Source organism: Carassius gibelio, chromosome B13 (genome assembly GCF_023724105.1).
Source record: "Carassius gibelio isolate Cgi1373 ecotype wild population from Czech Republic chromosome B13, carGib1.2-hapl.c, whole genome shotgun sequence".
NCBI classification, from domain to species: domain Eukaryota; kingdom Metazoa; phylum Chordata; class Actinopteri; order Cypriniformes; family Cyprinidae; genus Carassius; species Carassius gibelio.
In genome coordinates, this window is record NC_068408.1 from 3767725 (window position 1) to 3785908 (window position 18184).

Sequence of the window (18184 nt, forward strand, 5' to 3'; positions counted from 1 at the left end):
AAAATCTGATATCTGAGGATGCAAAAAAATCGAAATATTGAGAAAATTTTCTTTGAATTTGTCCAAATGAATTCTTGGCACTGCATATTACTAATCAAAAATTTAGGTTTTGATATATTTACAGTAGGAAATTTACAAAATATCTTCACGGAACATGATCTTTACTTAATATCATAATGATTTTTGGCATAAAAGAAAAATCGATTAATTTTGACCCATACAATTTATTTTTGGCTATTGCTACAAATACACCCCAGAGACCTAAGACTGCTTGGAAACACATATTATATAATAATAACATAAAAGTTCATTTTACTATAAAATATAAAGATATTTCTGTCATAATTCTTCAATTTACACAATCAATACAGTCATGGTAGTAAAAATTATAACATGAATAATAATTATTATTATTATTACTACCGCTACTATTACAACCTTGCACTTTGTCATTATCATTATTTTTATTTTATATTATTATTATTTTAGGGGTTGTCACATAACAAAGATATTTTTCATCTATGTTTTCACAATTTAAATTAAAAAAAATATAAATAGATATATATGACCATAAATAATTAAAAATGCAACAGTGTGGTGTGAACTTTCAACTGATTATATTTGTAAATGTAAAATCTTTTCTGAAAAAAAAGAAAAAGTTTTACGATTTCAGATGATAAATTTGTTTTAAATCACAAATTACAGAATGCAGACAGACAGACAGACAGACTGATGATTGATAGAAACATTATTCCAGAACCAACAGTGTTGAACCATGCAAATATACATCAGACTTTCTGCTACATATCTATCCTTATTGGTCCAAAACACACAGACTTCCAGACGAGGCAATGCTTGTCATGTTCACTTTGTCTTTTCACATGGAGTACAAATCACACGCTTGAGATGCTTCCTGCTGGACAGCAGTTCATCTCAGCAAACTCAAGGATAGTGGGAATGTGAGCCGTCTTGAAAGAGCAGAACCACCTGCTCATGTGCAGCGTCCCGTTACAGCTAAATTAGCATCGGGCTGCTTTTAATATCCTCTGCCGAAAAAATAAGAAGGCAGAGTAAAGCGGATGCAAATGATTTGTTTTGTTTGAAGTAAACATTTCTTACAGTACATTAGTGCATGAACATTAAACAGAAACAATGAAATAATGCAGATATGAATTAGTGCTTTTGAAAGATATTCCCTCAGCTGGACTTGTCGAGGGTCACATGACCCTCATTCACACGCTACTGTTGTTTGTCTTGGCCTGAGGGGTCAATAGAGAGCTTTAGAGCGACCGTAAAGTGACAAATAATTTACACGAACACATAAAAGTTAACCGAACTGATCTCAAACAAGTCCTTCTTCTTTTCCTTTCCACTCCATTACTTCCAGCGGGAATACTAGAGCAAATCCTGGAATGTCGGTGTAGGGATACTTTTCCCCCCAATTCCCTAACCTGCCAAAATAAACCCCCTAACCAGAGCTGCACATGTCCTGCTATTCCAGCGTCAGGAAACGCCTGGAGAGAGCCGGGGTCTGAATCAATAAACCGCATTCAAACAAACACAAACCTGTTGAGTCACAGGAAGAGGAACGGCATGTTTCCTGCGCTGCTGACACACTTCTTTACAGTAGTGTTATCTCACTAGTCATCTGACTCCCTCCCTCTCCATTGACTCAAACTTCACAGAGAGATAGTTCACCCGAAAATGACATCATTTACTCACCCCTATGTGGTTCCGAATCTGTGTGGCTTTCTTTCTTCTGGGAAACACTAAAAAAGCTCAGAGCCAGTGTTTTGAGTACAATGAAAAGCACCATGTTCACTATACGTTCCACATTTCTTAAGTCTAATAATAACCTATTGCATTAAATCTCCTTGCTGTAGCTCTAATCAAATTTCATTCGTATGTCAACATATCCAGACATCAATTGCACCTTATAACTTTATTAATGTGAAGTTAAAGGATGTATAAAATTATTTTGGATATGATAAAACATTCCTCTTAAAGTTTGAATATCATCAGTCATGAGGGATTTCATAATGATATCTTAACTTGTGTTGGGTTAAGGCCCCAAAAATGAGTGGTATTTTTATATATTGTTTTTTAATTTGATTAAATGGATATTTTAATGGCCGTATGTCTGGCAGTAGGATTGCATTAGGTTGGCTGTATCTGATCTGCCAGTCAAAGTCAAAGAAGTCTCTTCTGCTCATCAAGGCTGCGTTTATTTGATCAAAAATAAAGAAAAAATTGTTAAATATTATTGCAATTTAAAATAACTGTTTTCTATTGTAATGTATTTTAAAGTGTAATTTATTCCAGTGATCAAAGCTATATTTTCAGGATCATTCCTCCAGTCTTCAGTGTCACATGATCTTCAGAAATCATTCTATTAACAATATTGAAATCAGTTTTGTGACATGCTTTCAGGATTATTAGAAATCATTATTTTTTATAAAATCTAAAGCATTCATTCTGAATATAAATATTAATTTCTTAAAAAAAAAAAAAAACATTTTGACCCCACACTTTCTGTATTTTGTAACAGTAAGGTAGCGTGTGATTGGGAAAAGGAATATGATTTTGTCATTTGTCCTCTGTCCCACCCTGTATGGCGACACTCAGCAATTTTTTTGTGTTTTTCAGATGGGATTCTTCAGGAGGCATTACAGAGAGATCATAGAGGCCGAAAAGAACAGGAAGGACAGCGATGAAAGCTGGGATTGGGTCCAGAAGAGCCAATGAAAGCTTGGATTGGGTTCAGAAAATCCAATAAGCTGCTACCTTCACCCCGGCTCTCTCCTAAGACCCAGACCCTCCAGCCTTCCATATGTGGAAGAAAAGAATATTCTCCAGATTTTTCGGAGGTTTGACACTTTTTGTTTGTCGTTGATGGTGATCTAGCTGATGTTGGAGGTGAGCGTGTGGCCTGCCAGAAGAGACTCGCAGTGGAATCCCAATGATCTCAATGGGACAGGCCTCCTGCCGAGACGGAAAGAGAGACTTCCTGGAACGAATGTGGATATTGTGTCAATACTAGCAGACAATTACAACCCTCAGGGCGCTGTTGAAAAGCAAAAATTTATTTTTTATAAAATGTATTCCATACTGTATAGAAGAGAGCTTCAAGAGTTGTTTTTAAAGCACTGATGACTGACACATGCCAAAGAGTTTTCAGATGAACCTTGAAGATGGATTGTACATATTTTTCCCTTCCAGATTTTAACTTACAAAGAATGCAAAGCAAAAGTTGGTGTCCTTCATTCATACATCTCATAAGTTAAATGTTGCATGAACAAAAGAAAAGAGGAGATGCAAACCAAAGTTGTTATCGCTCGAGTTGTTAAAGGAGAAGTTAACCAAAACTAATTTTTGCTGAAAATGCACTCATCCCCAGATGATACAAGATGTAGATGAGTTTGTTTCTTCATCAGAACAGATTTTACATCAGTGTCCCAATGCACTGAATGGGTGCCGTCAGAATGAGAGTCCTAACAGCTGATAAAAACACCAAAATAATGCCTTGATGATTTTTTTATTTACAAATGCAGTTTTTTACTTCACCAGACTGGTGTGGTGTTGATTACGCTGCTGTTTTTATCAGCTGTTTAGACTCTCATTCCGACGGCACCCATTCATCACACAACGGGATGGAATGCCACATTCTCCAAATCTGTTCCCATAAAGACATAAACTCATCCCAATCTTGGATGGCCTGAGGATGAGTACATTTTCAGACAGTTTTCATGTCAGTCCAGTTAGAACAGAAAGAGAAAACCAAATACGTTCTCATGTTAAACATCTTCTGTTTAGTTCATGTGAAATTCACAGCTTGTACTGCACTGGATCTTGACCCCACTGAAAGATGCATGTTTTTCCAAAAGAAAAGATTCTGTCTCCTTAAATCTTTCACAAAATAGATGAACTTTTACTGACTTTTTTTGTATTCCCTTCCACCAACCACCTGTAAATCAGAAGCTGTTCACAGTCGAATCATTTCTTTGCGTAGTGATGTTAAAAGTTCAGAGTTAAGAGCTGCATTGTCGGTTTGCATGTCTGTGCTTTCTGAGGACTGAGGAGTCACAGGCGCAGCGAAAAACAGCTGTCTGTTGATGAGACGACCACCCATTAGCAGCTTTACCGGATTTATTCTTCATATTTCAGTGCAAAATTCACTTATTTTGGATATAAATAAGATACCCAACATGCATTAACTGGGTGGTGAAAATAAATAGACGACAAGATTGTAATATAGTTTAGCACTGCAGGAGCACCAGCAGAAAGACTTACTCCATTGCCCCTTGAAACGGAGGTTCAATCTAATCGTCGTAATGGATGAAATCAAATCCCACCCTACAAATTTTCCTTGTTTCTCTTACAAACTCCATAATTGGTTGACCTCCGTCTTAGATCTCAAGATATACATTTTAGACGTAATGCAAGGAACACATTCCAAGTACAAAAACACTTTAATCTGCCAAATATTCCCCCCAAAAATCCTACAGCATGTTTATAATTATTATTCTACAGAAAACTGACAACATATATTGTCTCCTGCTTTTTAAAGGGATAGTTCACCCAAAAATTCTGTCATTAATTACACACCCTAATGTCGTCCCAAACCTGTAAGACCTTCATGAAGATATTTCTGATGAAATCTGAGAGCTCTTTGACCCTCCATAGACATCAAGGCACAGAAACATAGTAAGGACATTGTTAAAATAGTCAGGAAAATGAAACGTAATTTAAAGTTTTGGGTGAAGTATCCCTCTAACAAGTCCTCTAATAAGTCTTTTTGAAGTTCAGACTGCAATGGTCCAAGTTTGAGCCGTGCAGGGTCTGCAGTGTGTAATGGCCTAAAAATAGGTGGGAATGTGCAGTACTTCATCACTGGGCACAAACTCGTAGTTTGGAGCTTATGGGAACAGCTTGTTTTAAGTCAACATTTTGGACTTCACTCAGAGCGCAGCTTCAACATGAGCTGTTTTCTGTCAGACTTTACAAGGAGCTGTTTTATTCAGTGAACTTGGTTCTTGTTTTTTGGCATTTTCCTCTTATTTTAGAGGGTTCATTTGAAAGAAACCCATTTCTTTGATGTTAACCAACTGATCAGTAGCTTTACAATTTGATATTAGATGATCGCTGGAAGATTCTCCAAAAAATATCTTGTATTATTTGATCAATAATCACCACTGGCACGGCAAATCCACGTCTGCATTTTATATCCGTCCCAACACCAGATTCTAGCATAGGTGTGTTTCAGAGAAACACATACTTGACATTATAAGTGTGTAACCTAACTGTGAGTGTTGTTGCCTTTATCACCTATTTTGAGCATTTTAGAATAAACTACTGTCACTGATGTTTTAGATGTAATTGAGAAATATGTTTGTTGTACAAGCTCAAGCTGTATATTTATCTACTGAAACTGCTTTTTTAAAATTAAATATCACAAACAGATGTTTCGTCTCAGCTTTTTTCTAGTGCCACCCAAATATTTATTGCAGTGAGGAGTTTCTTGTTGCACTGATGCCCTCTAGTGGAAATCTAGTGGACTGCTTTCACTACATTGTGGCGTTTTATGTCTGCCTTTTTTCAGTACATTATAGATTATAAAAATATGTATATTATAAATATACTTAAAATGGTTCTTTTGAATTTTATGCCGTGTTGTTTTAGTACCATTGAAATAGTTCATAATATTGTGAATTGGTTTGTAATTTTGTATTATTTTTATTGCTATTTTTACTAGAGAGAGAGAAATGTTTCTTTGGCAAATGGCTGAAATTAAGTTAGTTTTATGTTTATTTTAAGTACTTGATTTTTAAGGTTTTATTTCCAGATTTTATTTAACTACAATATTAGGTATAATTGTAGGTCAGTTTTGTGTAAATTGTCTAATACTTTTGCCAATGCAATCAAATGATGAGTCTTTGGATATTCATATTGGAAATGCATTGTATTTCAATGCATTGTTTTTTTTTTTTTAACAATGTGGTTGTTTAGGGTGCAATTTGGGATAGGGTCTTGGAGTGTCTCCAGGAACGGGGTGTGGATGATCTTCATTCTGTTAAAAGACCTGAAAAATTCACATGGCATTCATAGTTTATTTAGAGTCATGCTGCAACCCTTCCCCTAAACCAGAACTTGTTCGAAATTTTAAATGTCTTGAGTTTTGTAGAAAAATATTTACCAACAGCCTCTGTGACAGAATTGCCTAAAGATGGATTTCCTTTTTTTTGGTCTCTAGATCTTTCAAGTAGAAGACGATGTAAGGAAGATCACTGCAGTTGCTGATTGGCTCTGGCAGTGTCTTTTTCATGTAGGAGCTGCAGCAGACATATCATCCTTATTGAAAGCATTTCAAGTATACACAAAAGCATGGACATATCTGTCACTACTTCAACTCCCTTGGAACAGTTGAGCTCATGTCCGAGATGAAGATAAGTTGCATGTGGAAACACTTCAGGTTCAATCTGAATCCTTCATAGCTCATGCTGACAAGATTTCAGAAGTGGCAGGCTTCATCTCAGCTTTAACGTGTGATGCAAAGAGTCTTGAGGGCGTAGAGAACTCAAGGGGATGCATCATGTGACTGAATCAAGTTAATTTGTGTTCTTATGCGAAATCTAGTGGAAGACGAGATGTGTTCAAGTGAAGCTCTGGAAAAACTAAAAGAGATGCAACGGAGGTGGTCAGAGGAGATTGAGCAGCTCATGCATGTAGTAGCATCATAAACGTGAAGGACTTTGTGTTGTGTTTCAGGAGATCCAGAGCAACTGGATGAACGGAGTTTGTTGAGGCACAAGAAGATAAAGATGCACAGTATCTCACAAGACAAGCAAGCTTGCTCATTGGCCATACGAGCTAGGTAATCAAGCCGAGCTCCTGTAGGCGTGTCGTGGGCGGAGCTATAATACTGATGTTTTGTGTTGTTCTAATTAACATATACTCACTTATCAAAAATGCACTTATTTGGAGGCATTCTCGAACAAATCTTATGGAGCGCTGCGGATGATTTTGAAGCGTGTTGTTGTGCGCGGTCTCGCTCTCCTCTGGTCAATGTGTGTGCGCGGGCGCGCTTTTCCGGAAGTAATGCTCATATAAGGACTTCCGTTCTCGTCTACATCACTAGATCCACGGTTGAAAAAAAAACAGCGGAAACTTGTAAGATTTTCGGCAGTCATTATTCAAAATTATTTTTTAAAACCTTGGACATGTTTAGCATGAGAATCCATATCTTTAAGACTGTGAACAACCCTGAATACACGAAACACCATTGTACCCCCCCCCCCCCCCTTTAAGTCAACAGCCATGACAAAGACATGGTATATTATAATTTATAAGTGCTTCTGTGGCTCAAGTGGTAAAGCATTGCGTTAACACAAAAGGTTGTGGGTTTGATTCCCAGGGAACAAGTTAGCTAAAAAAATTGTTAGCCTGAATACACTGTAAATCTCTTTGAATAAAAGCATCTGTTAATGCATTAATTTAATTTAAAAAAAATGTTGAACCTCTCAAACCAAACTTAAAATGCACAATAAACACAATGTGCATAAAAAAGTCTCCAAAAATATTTATACTGAGGCCATAAAATAATATTAAAAAGTACCCAAAATGTGAGTAGTCAAAAGATAAAATGTTTTCATTATTTTATTATCAACATCCAAGTATAATTGCAGGCCTGATCCCATTAATAAATAATTTACTGTTTTACTTTAAAAACATACATCTTCTAATACATGAATTTATTTTTAAGTCTACTAACCCAAAAAATTTTTTTTGGGAAAAGGACATTGGAAAAAAAAAAGTTTGTATTGTAATTCAAACTTTAAAAAATAATTTAAAAAATGAAAGCTTCAAACATTAACCAAATGTTTGAATGGTATACATGTAACTGTTCAATAATCAATTTCAGACTGATTATTTCACATACTTTATTTTACAGTATGTGCAATTTTTCATGTATTCTGCATTTTTGTCTGAATTATATGCATGAATATATATATTAAATTTAAAAATTAAATTTATGCATTTAGCAGACACTTTTATCCAAAGCGACTTACAGTGTATTCAGACTATTAGCTTTTACATATCATGTGTTCCCGGGGAATCGAACCCCCAACCTTTTGCTTGGTTGTTTGCTAGCACAGTGCTCTACCAGTTGAGCTACAGGAACACTCAACATGAGTTATATATCAACATGATATATATCAATATGTATCTGAAGAGTAACGATAACTGGATTTTAGAAGTATGATTGAAAATTATAAATGAGATCAAGTGTGAAATTTAGTTGGAAACTGATGATTTGACATTATTTTTGAAGATCAAAGTTCATTGTGCAGTAAAATGCATTAGCCTGAAGGCTAAAATGACTGAAGTTGCTCAGCTGGCTGCTATTGTGATGTGCTTCACAACACAAAAGTGACATCCACTTAAAAACACTAAAATCTGAATCACTTAATCCTTTTTATTCAATTTTAGACATCGAATTAAAAAGTGACTGATGTATTTAATTCCCCTTAGCATTTCAGTCAGACTGGTAAAAGAACACAAAAACAGTTCAGCATTTTTAGTGGAAAAACACATACAAATAAAATAGAATTATCTACACAAAAAACAATGACCATAAAAAAGATTGCATTAAAAAGAAAACCATTTACAACAGAGACTCTCTAAATGGAATTTCATAGAATTTCATTCATTCAACCTTTTCATCACCAAAATCACAAATGATTTGATGAAACGCACACTTGAATGAGACATAGAAGTGCTGTTATATTACAGTGTTTATATATACTTTGTATGTAGCTATGCGATAAATAAAGTGGAAATTTAGCAAAATGTTTTATTTTTTCTATAGCCTTATGCAATTACACAGTACTAAAAAATACGAAAAACTTTAAGCCACACATCCCTTTTAACCGCTGACAGAAACAGAACCATTGCATCACTGATATTATATATATACTCACTCTGCTAACCAAAGTCTCCAGATATAAATGTACTTAAAATGCTTCTTAAGCAAATAAATCCCAATGAGAATCTATGCACGAGAGGCCAAAATAAAAATATATCTGGTTAGATCATAATGCAGCAGCGGAGAACGTATGTACAAACAGATAGAAATAAATAGAAAAGCTTTATATACAGTACATGCAGGGTGAATATAAAGAGCAGATGTACAGAATACAGTAAATGCATGAGATATATCCTGTATAGGCGTGTTTACTGACAGAATGGAGAGGCTGTGGGGTCAAAGGTTTTGAAGACATCCCTCAAGGGCCTGTCTTTCTTCTTATTGTCTTTGTCCTCCTCATCCTCTTGTGAAGGAACCATGGGTTTGTTCTGCCGCGGGTCAGTGTAAGCAGGCCGGATCAGTCCTGCTAGTGCCTGGATTGGCAAGTTGTGCACGGCGGGAGCTGCCGCCCAAACTGGAGAGCAAGGAGATGCTGGCATCACTGTAGCCACGGGAGAAACTGATGGACAGCCACTAGTGTTGCTCTCGGAGTCATCAAGTGGATCGTCTTTTTCTACTCCTGTTCCCTGTGACGGCGAGGCATGTGGTGGAGAGCTTGGAAGCTTTAGGATACTTGATTTTTTAGAGTGCTCTTCACTTTCACGTTTTGGAGAAAGTAGGCTGTGATTGCGTGGATCGTATAAACTTATCCCACCTAACAGCGTGGTTGGGCTTTCAAGACCCGCACCCACTGAAGACGCCAGGCGGGGAGCATATGGGGGCAACTTTGCCGACTCGGGCTTAGTGGAAGCGCCAACCGGTTGGTTTGAAGATCCACGGTGTATCCGCGGGTCAGAGGATGTACTCTCCCTTATACCAGGCAGCTTGGAGTCCAGGCTTCCTGAGCGGATGATTCTGGGATCAAGAGTCTTGTGAGTACGTGGGTCCAGAGGCTTGTCCGGGTGGTGGTGACGAGTATCCAAAAACCTACCGAGAGGACTACCGAGGCGCTCGACTCCCTCTTTGAAGCGGGCGGCTGCCAGACGGGGATCAGGAGGTGTTGGGGTTGCTGATGGAGGATGATCCGGTGGCGAGGAAAGACTACGGTTTAGCTGAGCATCTGCGATTAAAGGTGGGAGCGGAAGATTTATGGAGGGCTCCTGTTTGGGAATTAACAGAGGTATGAGGTCTTCCGGAGCCCAAACCACGGTTGGTGCAAACGCCGGACGCTGGAGGAGAATATCCACCCGGATGTGACTGAACTGCTTGATTTGACAGCGGGGGTCTCGCAGCGCGGCTCCAGGGCTGGGATCCAACGGGATCAATGCTGCTTGTTCCCTCAGCTCTCGCTCACATTCGTCATCATCCTCTCCGGCGGGAGGTTTGTGGGACACGGCGGGGTTTGGGTGGCGATGAGGCTCGGGTTTGGAGGAGTTCAAAGGTTTCATCTTGCGCGGGTCTCTGGCAAGCCTGGGGTCCCCGACACCATCTCCAGTGTTTTTCCTGGGATCTGGGGGATGCTGACGCGGGTCAGGTTTTATTCGAGGATCGTTGGGCAAAACTCGTTCCTTCTGGAGTCTGGGGTCGGCTGGTCCCGCACTAGGCTGGTTTTTCAGCATGTCATTCTGCTTCTTTAGAGTATTAAGGATGGCTGTTACACTACTGCCCTCTTCCTCATCACTGGAGTACCAATTAGGGGCTTCATCTAATAAACAGAAATTTTATTAGAGTATGAACATTCAAATAGAATCAAACCGGAACAAGGGTCTTCATATTTTAAACCTACTTTGCTAATGTATTTTCAAATTGATTTGACTATACACTATATAAAAGGTTACAATGCTGGTTCCCTAGCTAAAGACCAAAAGGATTTTTCCACTGGCTTCAGGATTATTGTTTGGTTAATAACACAAATTAACAACTTTTATTAATTTTAAAGCCTAAAAATATTCTGCAGAAGAGGAACCACGAATGCATGACTTCAGTGTCACTAACATTAAGCTTAACTCTTTTAGTCTTTACTTCAGATCTATAAGAATATATTGCCGTAACAGTGAGTAGATAGATTTTAGGTCATGTTTAGGTTTAACGCCCCCAGCAATCTCTCTAGTCCCACTTTGAAAAACTTTTTACAAGACACATAAAATATCACAAGTGATGCATTACTGATGTATTTTACATCCAAGAATAAAATGTGCCAAGCTTGTGTCAACCACAGACCAAACAACCATTGACATCAAAAGGGTGGATCCGGAAATGGAAAAAAAACTAACTTTTTCCAGGTTTTAGTACATCTGTAGCACGCTGTTGTTTGGGGTAAAAGTAATACTTAAGTGTTTATGTCCAAAATCCCACTCTAACCTTTCTCTCTGTCGGAAGGTGCAGACCCGTGTCCCTCATCCCTGTGAGAGTCAGAGTCTTGCTTGTTCTGGTTGAGATGTGAAAGCAAAGCCTTCTGTACAGCCGGAAGTAAGTCCTGCATCCCACTGGAATCAGCGTTACCATGTGACTGCGAGTCCTGCATGGGTCCCTCATCTGGAAAACAGGACGTCAATAGATCCATTTTTAATAAATATCATACTTTAAGGGCATCTATTAATGGAAAATACTAAGATTAGACATACCCCCTTGGGCCAGAGACTGGCTGCTAAACAAATTCTTGAAGAACTCCGAGGGCATCTGGCCCATGTTTTGGAAAGGCATGTTCATTTGCATATCAGGCACAGGTTGAAACATGGGAGCCCCTTGTTGATTCAGTGGAGGAGGGTTCATGTGCAGCATGTTTCCATGAAAAGCAGGCGGCTGACCTGGAGGTGGCCTCGGAGAGCACTGGCCAAAGCCTTGGGGTGGAGGAGGGCATGGTGGGCTTTGGGGCATTCCTGGACCTGTAAATGGTATTGGAGGACTGCCAATGGAGCCTGGATGAGGGGAATGGGAAGGATTGGGCGGAGAAGACATCATATTGCCAGCCTGCATATCCTCAGGGCTACTGCCAAACTGTGGACCACCTTGAAACTGTCCAGCGGGAGGAGATGTACTGTTGTAGAAATTGGGCCTGCAATGAAAACCACAATGAAACATGCTACAAATGAAAGCACAAACTACAACAGAAACCCACTTGGGACTATTGGGGTAAAAACAGCTTTCTAAAATGTTCTGTTATAATATGTAATCTATACAATGCCAATCTGAAGTGACTGTGATCTGAACTGTGACCATTATGGATACAGAAATAATCATCTATTGTTTCTTTTGAGTTGTAGAATGGAAATATATTCATTGATAACAAACAAGTGAATGGGATAGAAGTAAAATCTAAATGATAATGCTAAAAAAGCTTATATGATATGTTAACAGACCAAACTTCTGGATGTAAACAGTAAGTGTTAAAAGCATTAAGTCAATAAATGTCAACACAGTACCTTAGAGCAATCTTCTGTGCCAAGTCCACAGTAGGCTGAACTTTAATCTCAAAAAGAGAGGGGATCTTCTTGCCTCCATCCGGTGGACTTCCAGGGCCAGGAGTGGGTAACAATCCAACTCCTGGAGGTGGTTTAGGTAGTGGAGCGATTCCTTGTTTTCTCAGATCTTCTAACTCCAGCTCATCCTCATTGACTGTTTCCTCCTCTATATTTAGGATCTTAAATGTGCAACAATAATTAGGTTTCCAATGTGTGGTTTATTCATTGAATGTGACATTAAGTGCTTTCAAGAGTTGATGCTAAAACATATTCCTTGCTAGATTCATACCTGGACTTCTTAAAGTGCTAAAATAGCTCTAATAGAGTGGGGGAACTATGATGTCACTTTGTAGGCAAAAACGCGGAAGCAAGTTAGCATTGTAGCACTTCCGGTTCCATCGTCCATGTCAATGGGTTTTTTGAACGGGAGTTTGGTTAAATTACCTAAAATAAGGTCTGTAGTTCACACAAGCTCAAGAGACTTTAATGTTTTATTCTACATTATAAAACACACCATGTACACCCCACTTGTGATTGTTTTATTTTATTTTTACTGTTACGTTTCTTAAAAAAGACAGTTGCTAATAAGTTGCTAAATGGGAGTGCAGATGCTCTCGGAGACATTAAACGTCATCACGCTGAACACTTTATCAATTTACAGTATATTCCATTTGCAGTATAATTTATAGTACAATTAATTGTGTAATTGCCGATTAATAGTTCACCGCATTTTATATTGATGTTCAACAATGTTTGTTTTTTTTGCTTTGACCCGAAATGCAACCAAGTAGAAAATATATATATATTAGAAAATCTATAAACTGAGGATGTTCTAGAAGCTGGGATAAAATAACATTTTGTCTACCCATCCTAACAATGAAATGTGGTACTTTATTCACTCAAATTAATGTAATTTTAGCATTTCCAAAAACTCGCTCACTCTGCTGTTATTTAATAGATTAAATGCACTAGAATTTTACTGAATATTACGTGGAGACACGTTTTTAATTAAAATATTCATATTAATCACTTTTAATGCACCTTATTTACAGAAACACATGCTTTCATGTCCTTTAGTTATTATTAATTTAATTTATTCACTTTTATTTCTGTTTTAGTTTGGCTCTATTTTTGTATTATTCCAGTTTATATAAAAATGATCTTGTAGCGTGGAATGAAATTCATATACAGTGTGAATCCCTTTCACTGAACGCGTTAAAAATGTCAGAAGCAATGCACATTATCCCAAGTTATTTAAAATTCTCAGCGGTCAGTGTGGATTTTAAATATGCATGCAGTGCATGTATTTGTAAGAAAACTGAATATTAAGTCACAAGTTAGTCCATACCTTATCCAAAAGTCCCTTGGTAACATCAGTTAAAGGTTCATGGGAGAATTTGCAGTTGTCTCCCTGATAACACTTTGCTCCGGTGTGAAAAAACTTGCACGGATATTCACATACACTTTAGAGTCAAGGTCCAAAATGAGTAACAAACAACAAAAAGCCCTTTTTTCTTTTCTTTTTGACTAATGTCATGTTATGATTATTTCCTACCGCTAATCTATAAAAACTTATCAAAGAAATGTTTTGAAAGGATATTGTGCATGTATATACAGATATCTCCTTTGGTACAGTATCCCTGCACATAAAACTTGCACAGTTCTTTCTTCTTCTCTGGAACAACATTATCATGGTCAAACTTGCACTGGTCCCCCTGTGAAGCATTACCATCACGTTACAACTCAATTTAAACAAATACTGTTTAACCCAACATGTGTGTGACAAGGGTGGAATTGGCTTACTTTGATGCATCTACCCTCAAGGAAATATTTACAAATGTGCCTCCCATTGTGTTCAACCGTATGTTGATTAATGAATTCCTGGCTCATGATTGGACGCTTCTTCTGGAAACTGGCAGGATCTTTAGAATCCTGTATGAGGACAATAACAACACGAGTGTCCAGAGATCTTACTGGAGATGGTTCACTCAAAAATGAGAAATTCTCACCCCTTCTCCTCCTCGACCACGACCCCGGCCCCAGTTCTTGCCCTTCTGTTTCTTATTCTTGTTCGGCATTCCCCGTCCCCTGCCGATGGCACCACGACCTCTACCTCGCTGCCCACCAACTACAAAACAAGTGAAAGAAATTAATAAAGGAATGGCCAAAATGGCAGATTTGGTCTGTTGGGTCTTCAAATGGTCTTCATTTTTATGTTTTTTCTTTGTTAGTAAAGTAAACACCATACACTGCTGCTGCTGTTGTTGTTGTTGTCCCTTCATGATTGGTCTCTTGGCCTGGTCTTTAGCCCCTCCTTTGCCATGACCAGACGACTCTTTAGCATGTTTGTATTTAGACAGCTCCTCAGAGAAATCATCCTCTTCATCATAGTCGTACTTTTCTTCACTGTAGTCACTGTATCTGTCTAAATCGCTGTTCTTGTGCTGCATTGATCTTGGTGGTTTCGTGGGTTCATTTTCCCGCTGGAGATGTGGGTAGAACAGAAAATGAACTAAAGGCTGCTGCTAATGAAATGTTAAATCCAGTACCTGACTCTGAACTCACCTGCACCAGTTCTCCATCGTGGTCACGGTATGTTCCTTTGCTCTTCTTGTTTTTAGGTCTGTCTTGTCGCTCGTGATCTGAGTCATAGCTGTCCGAGCTGGAGCCGCTGGATGATGGCGAGTGATGCTGAGTTGGAAAATGTTGAAAAAAGGTAAGAGAAAAGGTCAAAACTAATAACAGTTGCACAAAAAAGATAGGAAAGAATGTACTTTTTGATGGTCTCGTCTCTTTCTTTTCGACCGCCGTTTTTCTTTAATTTTCCTGTGTCGCTTTCGGGAATGCCGGTGTGACTTTTCATCTTTTTCTCTGTCTTTTTTTCCTTTCTCTTTGTCTTTCTCAACCTTTTCAGAATCCTCCATGGTTTCCTTCACTTCTTCTATGCCTATGCCTTCATCATCTATTTCTCCGTCCTCCAATTCGCCATCCTCCCTGTAAGATCAAACATCTTTGAGAATTTAATTGGATAAAACAATGAGCCAAGAAAGTGCCATCAAATCAGTGAAATAGCTAAATATACGGAGCAAAACAGTCTCTAGTAGCCTCAGCAACATTACTATTATTGCTCATGCACATAATTAAGGGTTTGTTATGAAGTTTTAAAGACTCGAGCCAAAAATCAACCACCCACAATCGTCTAGCAGAGAGAACATCTTACAAACATTAAAACAATGCATTAGCAAACACCCACAACACCATAGTGAGCTTTGCATAGGCCATCAGTAAATATATAGTTACAACTTCAAAAAAAGTCATAAAAAAATAACTAAAATCAAAAGATTAAACTAAAGTGTCTATTATGTTCTGAAGAGCATATGCTGGATATGAACACTGCAATTTGCTTTTCTGTTCATATTTCAAACATAGTAATCTTTTTTTCTATAATGTTTGTGATGAAATAAATGAAATTCTAAATATTTTGGGTAATGCCAGAGTCACATAATCAAGCAGAATAAACCTTCCTCTTAAATGCCCAATGCAAAATGAATGGAGAAGCTAACTCTTATTGGATTACAACCAATACGGATGTGAATGTTTGTTTTGCCAGGAGTCAAATTCCCAAGTTTTCCAAGCATTAAAGTTTGAAGTGAGAACAAGGACACCGTAGTCTTTACTAAATTAGACCATGATGACACTATAGAACGAAAACCAAGATCTTTGGGATTTTACATTGCTAAATGGCTTTACATACCATAATGCATGCTTTAATATGGCCCTATAGTACCTTAGTGTGCTTGGAAACACAAAATGATTGTTTCTACAAAGTTAACACACAACATCAGTGTTTTTCAATGGGATGATGTAGTACTGGTCTGATGACTAACTTGGTTGAACTTTGAGGACAGAAATGGAAGAAAACTCAATAATTATTACAACATGGCACATTATTACAACACTTTCTCGATATTAAACACATGAGCAATATACTCATGTGTGAATTTAGATAATGCACAAAGAGATAAAAGGTGTTACGCTGTTGTAATCTGTAACTAGCATGGGCTTGAGTTGCAATGAGATATTTTGCATCTGGATACTTTCAAGGTCAAGCCAGCAAACTCTTTATTCAGTAATGCATGCTATGTTTATACAGCACCATTGGAAATATTTGCAACGTTATTGCAACTTACATTATAAGGGGAAAAATGCATCTGAATTGGGGTCAGAAATTCACATTCAAGATTAAGGACATAAAAATCCTCCTAAAAGTGTGGGCCAAAATTATTAATTTCTGCTACCTAATTATTACAACATAGCACATTATTACAACACATAGCACTTTCTCAATATTAAACACATGAGCAATGTACCTGTGTAAATGTAGATAATGCACACAAAGAGATGAAAGGTGTTACGCTGATTCAAAAAGTAATCTGAAACTAACATGGGTTGGAGTTGAAATTATTCAAGATCATAGAAATATCAAGGATATAGAAATCCTCCAAATATGGCGTAGATATTTTAAAGTATGGGCCAAAATTGGACTCATTCAACATTATTTCTGACAATGACGTTTGATATAAATGGACAAAAAAATGTGGATATAAAAATTTTGATGACGAATCATGCACCAGACTAGGAATGCATGAAAGAACATAGAAATAAATAGGGTCAAAGTGGGCAGATACATTTAAGACAGACTCAGCCAACTTTAGAGCCTCCCATCACTGGCTGATAATTAAAACAGCTCAACACATGGCTTACAATGCCTCAACAGTCCTGTCCTGAATTTCTACCAGACATGTTTTCCTTTTCCAAGTGGGCGGGGCTTTCCGATGGACCGTGAGTGGGCGGGGCATCGTAAGCGTCGTGATCATTTACATATTCAACAGCCTTTAAGCGACTTTTTAACATTAAAGGAATAATGACAAGCTACTAAAGACTTCTACAGTACATGCAGGAAAATGTTACTTAGAAAACTGGGGGAAAGGCCTGTCCAAAAGCGAAAACGAAGCCTAACGTACTTGGAAAACCAAAATAGATGTCAAAAGATCCATATTAACTCGATAGACCCACACAGTGAAGCATTTGCAGACAAGAACATGTTTACTCGACCTTTCTTCCCCTGTCAGCTCACAGTCTGTCATGTGTTTGTCAAGTACGGGGCTTGGGGGACTGGAGAAGAGGCTCACAAAAGCCATGATGGTTGGAAACGGAACTGGCCCTTCTCCTGAAGGTTTTGATATAACGTTACTGACAGTCTGGAGAAAAACTCACGGTTTACGCGTCTCAACAACACGTGAGACGCTTAACAGACATTATATCCGCTCTCATGTTTACCGCTGTCTCAACACAGCTTTGATACCCTCAGCTTTGTTTGTGTCCCCGGCGGTTTCACAGATGCCCTGGTGCAAGACTGCAGACGCAGAATATTGTGTTTATGTTCGAAGGCTTTTTCGGGATCTTCCTCCGACATGGCGCCCGCAACACTTTAGTGAAAATGGCTGCGAGGATCTTGCAGAAGCACAGTGGTTCCGCCCAGTTTGTAAGCGTAGCCAATCACTGGGTTTTCCGCCACAAAGACTCACTCTGCTATTGGTTGAAGCACTGGCGCCTAAGCGCGAGAACAATTTTCTGTTAATCTATTGGCTATTGAGGATGTCATCGTTTGAGCTCGCACTACATGATCGGGTGACGCACTATTTACAGGTACAAAAAAATTAGAATATTATGGAAAGTTTTTTTTTTTATATTTTAATAA

General features: G+C 38.1%; 2 protein-coding genes across 4 annotated transcripts in view; one reads left to right on the forward strand and one right to left on the reverse strand.

Annotated features, from left to right (window-relative positions):
* LOC127970008 (integrin alpha-9) overlaps positions 1–5460 on the forward strand; it is an 83682-nt gene extending 78222 nt beyond the window's left edge. The window contains exon 28 of the mRNA XM_052572191.1: positions 2647–5460. Coding sequence (XP_052428151.1) covers positions 2647–2745 — 99 coding nt within the window. The 3' untranslated portion in view covers positions 2746–5460. The remainder of the gene's footprint in view (positions 1–2646) is intronic.
* A 2993-nt stretch (positions 5461–8453) lies between these two features.
* On the reverse strand, positions 8454–17773 carry LOC127970326 (zinc finger CCCH domain-containing protein 6). 3 transcript variants are annotated; one of them, XM_052572837.1, is made up of 12 exons: positions 17539–17773; positions 15198–15417; positions 14989–15114; positions 14672–14906; positions 14433–14551; positions 14227–14355; positions 14024–14138; positions 13772–13881; positions 12385–12602; positions 11587–12017; positions 11324–11497; positions 8454–10667 (listed from the first exon to the last, which is right to left on the reverse strand). In XM_052572837.1, exons 1-12 carry the CDS (start codon positions 17622–17624, stop codon positions 9232–9234), a joined length of 3399 nt encoding a protein of 1132 aa, XP_052428797.1. In that variant the 5' UTR covers positions 17625–17773; the 3' UTR covers positions 8454–9231. The 3 variants fall into 3 exon arrangements, with proteins under 3 accessions (XP_052428797.1, XP_052428796.1, XP_052428798.1); XM_052572836.1 differs by having other exon boundaries at positions 17500–17773; XM_052572838.1 differs by having other exon boundaries at positions 17448–17773.
* Positions 17774–18184: the final 411 nt, after the last annotated feature.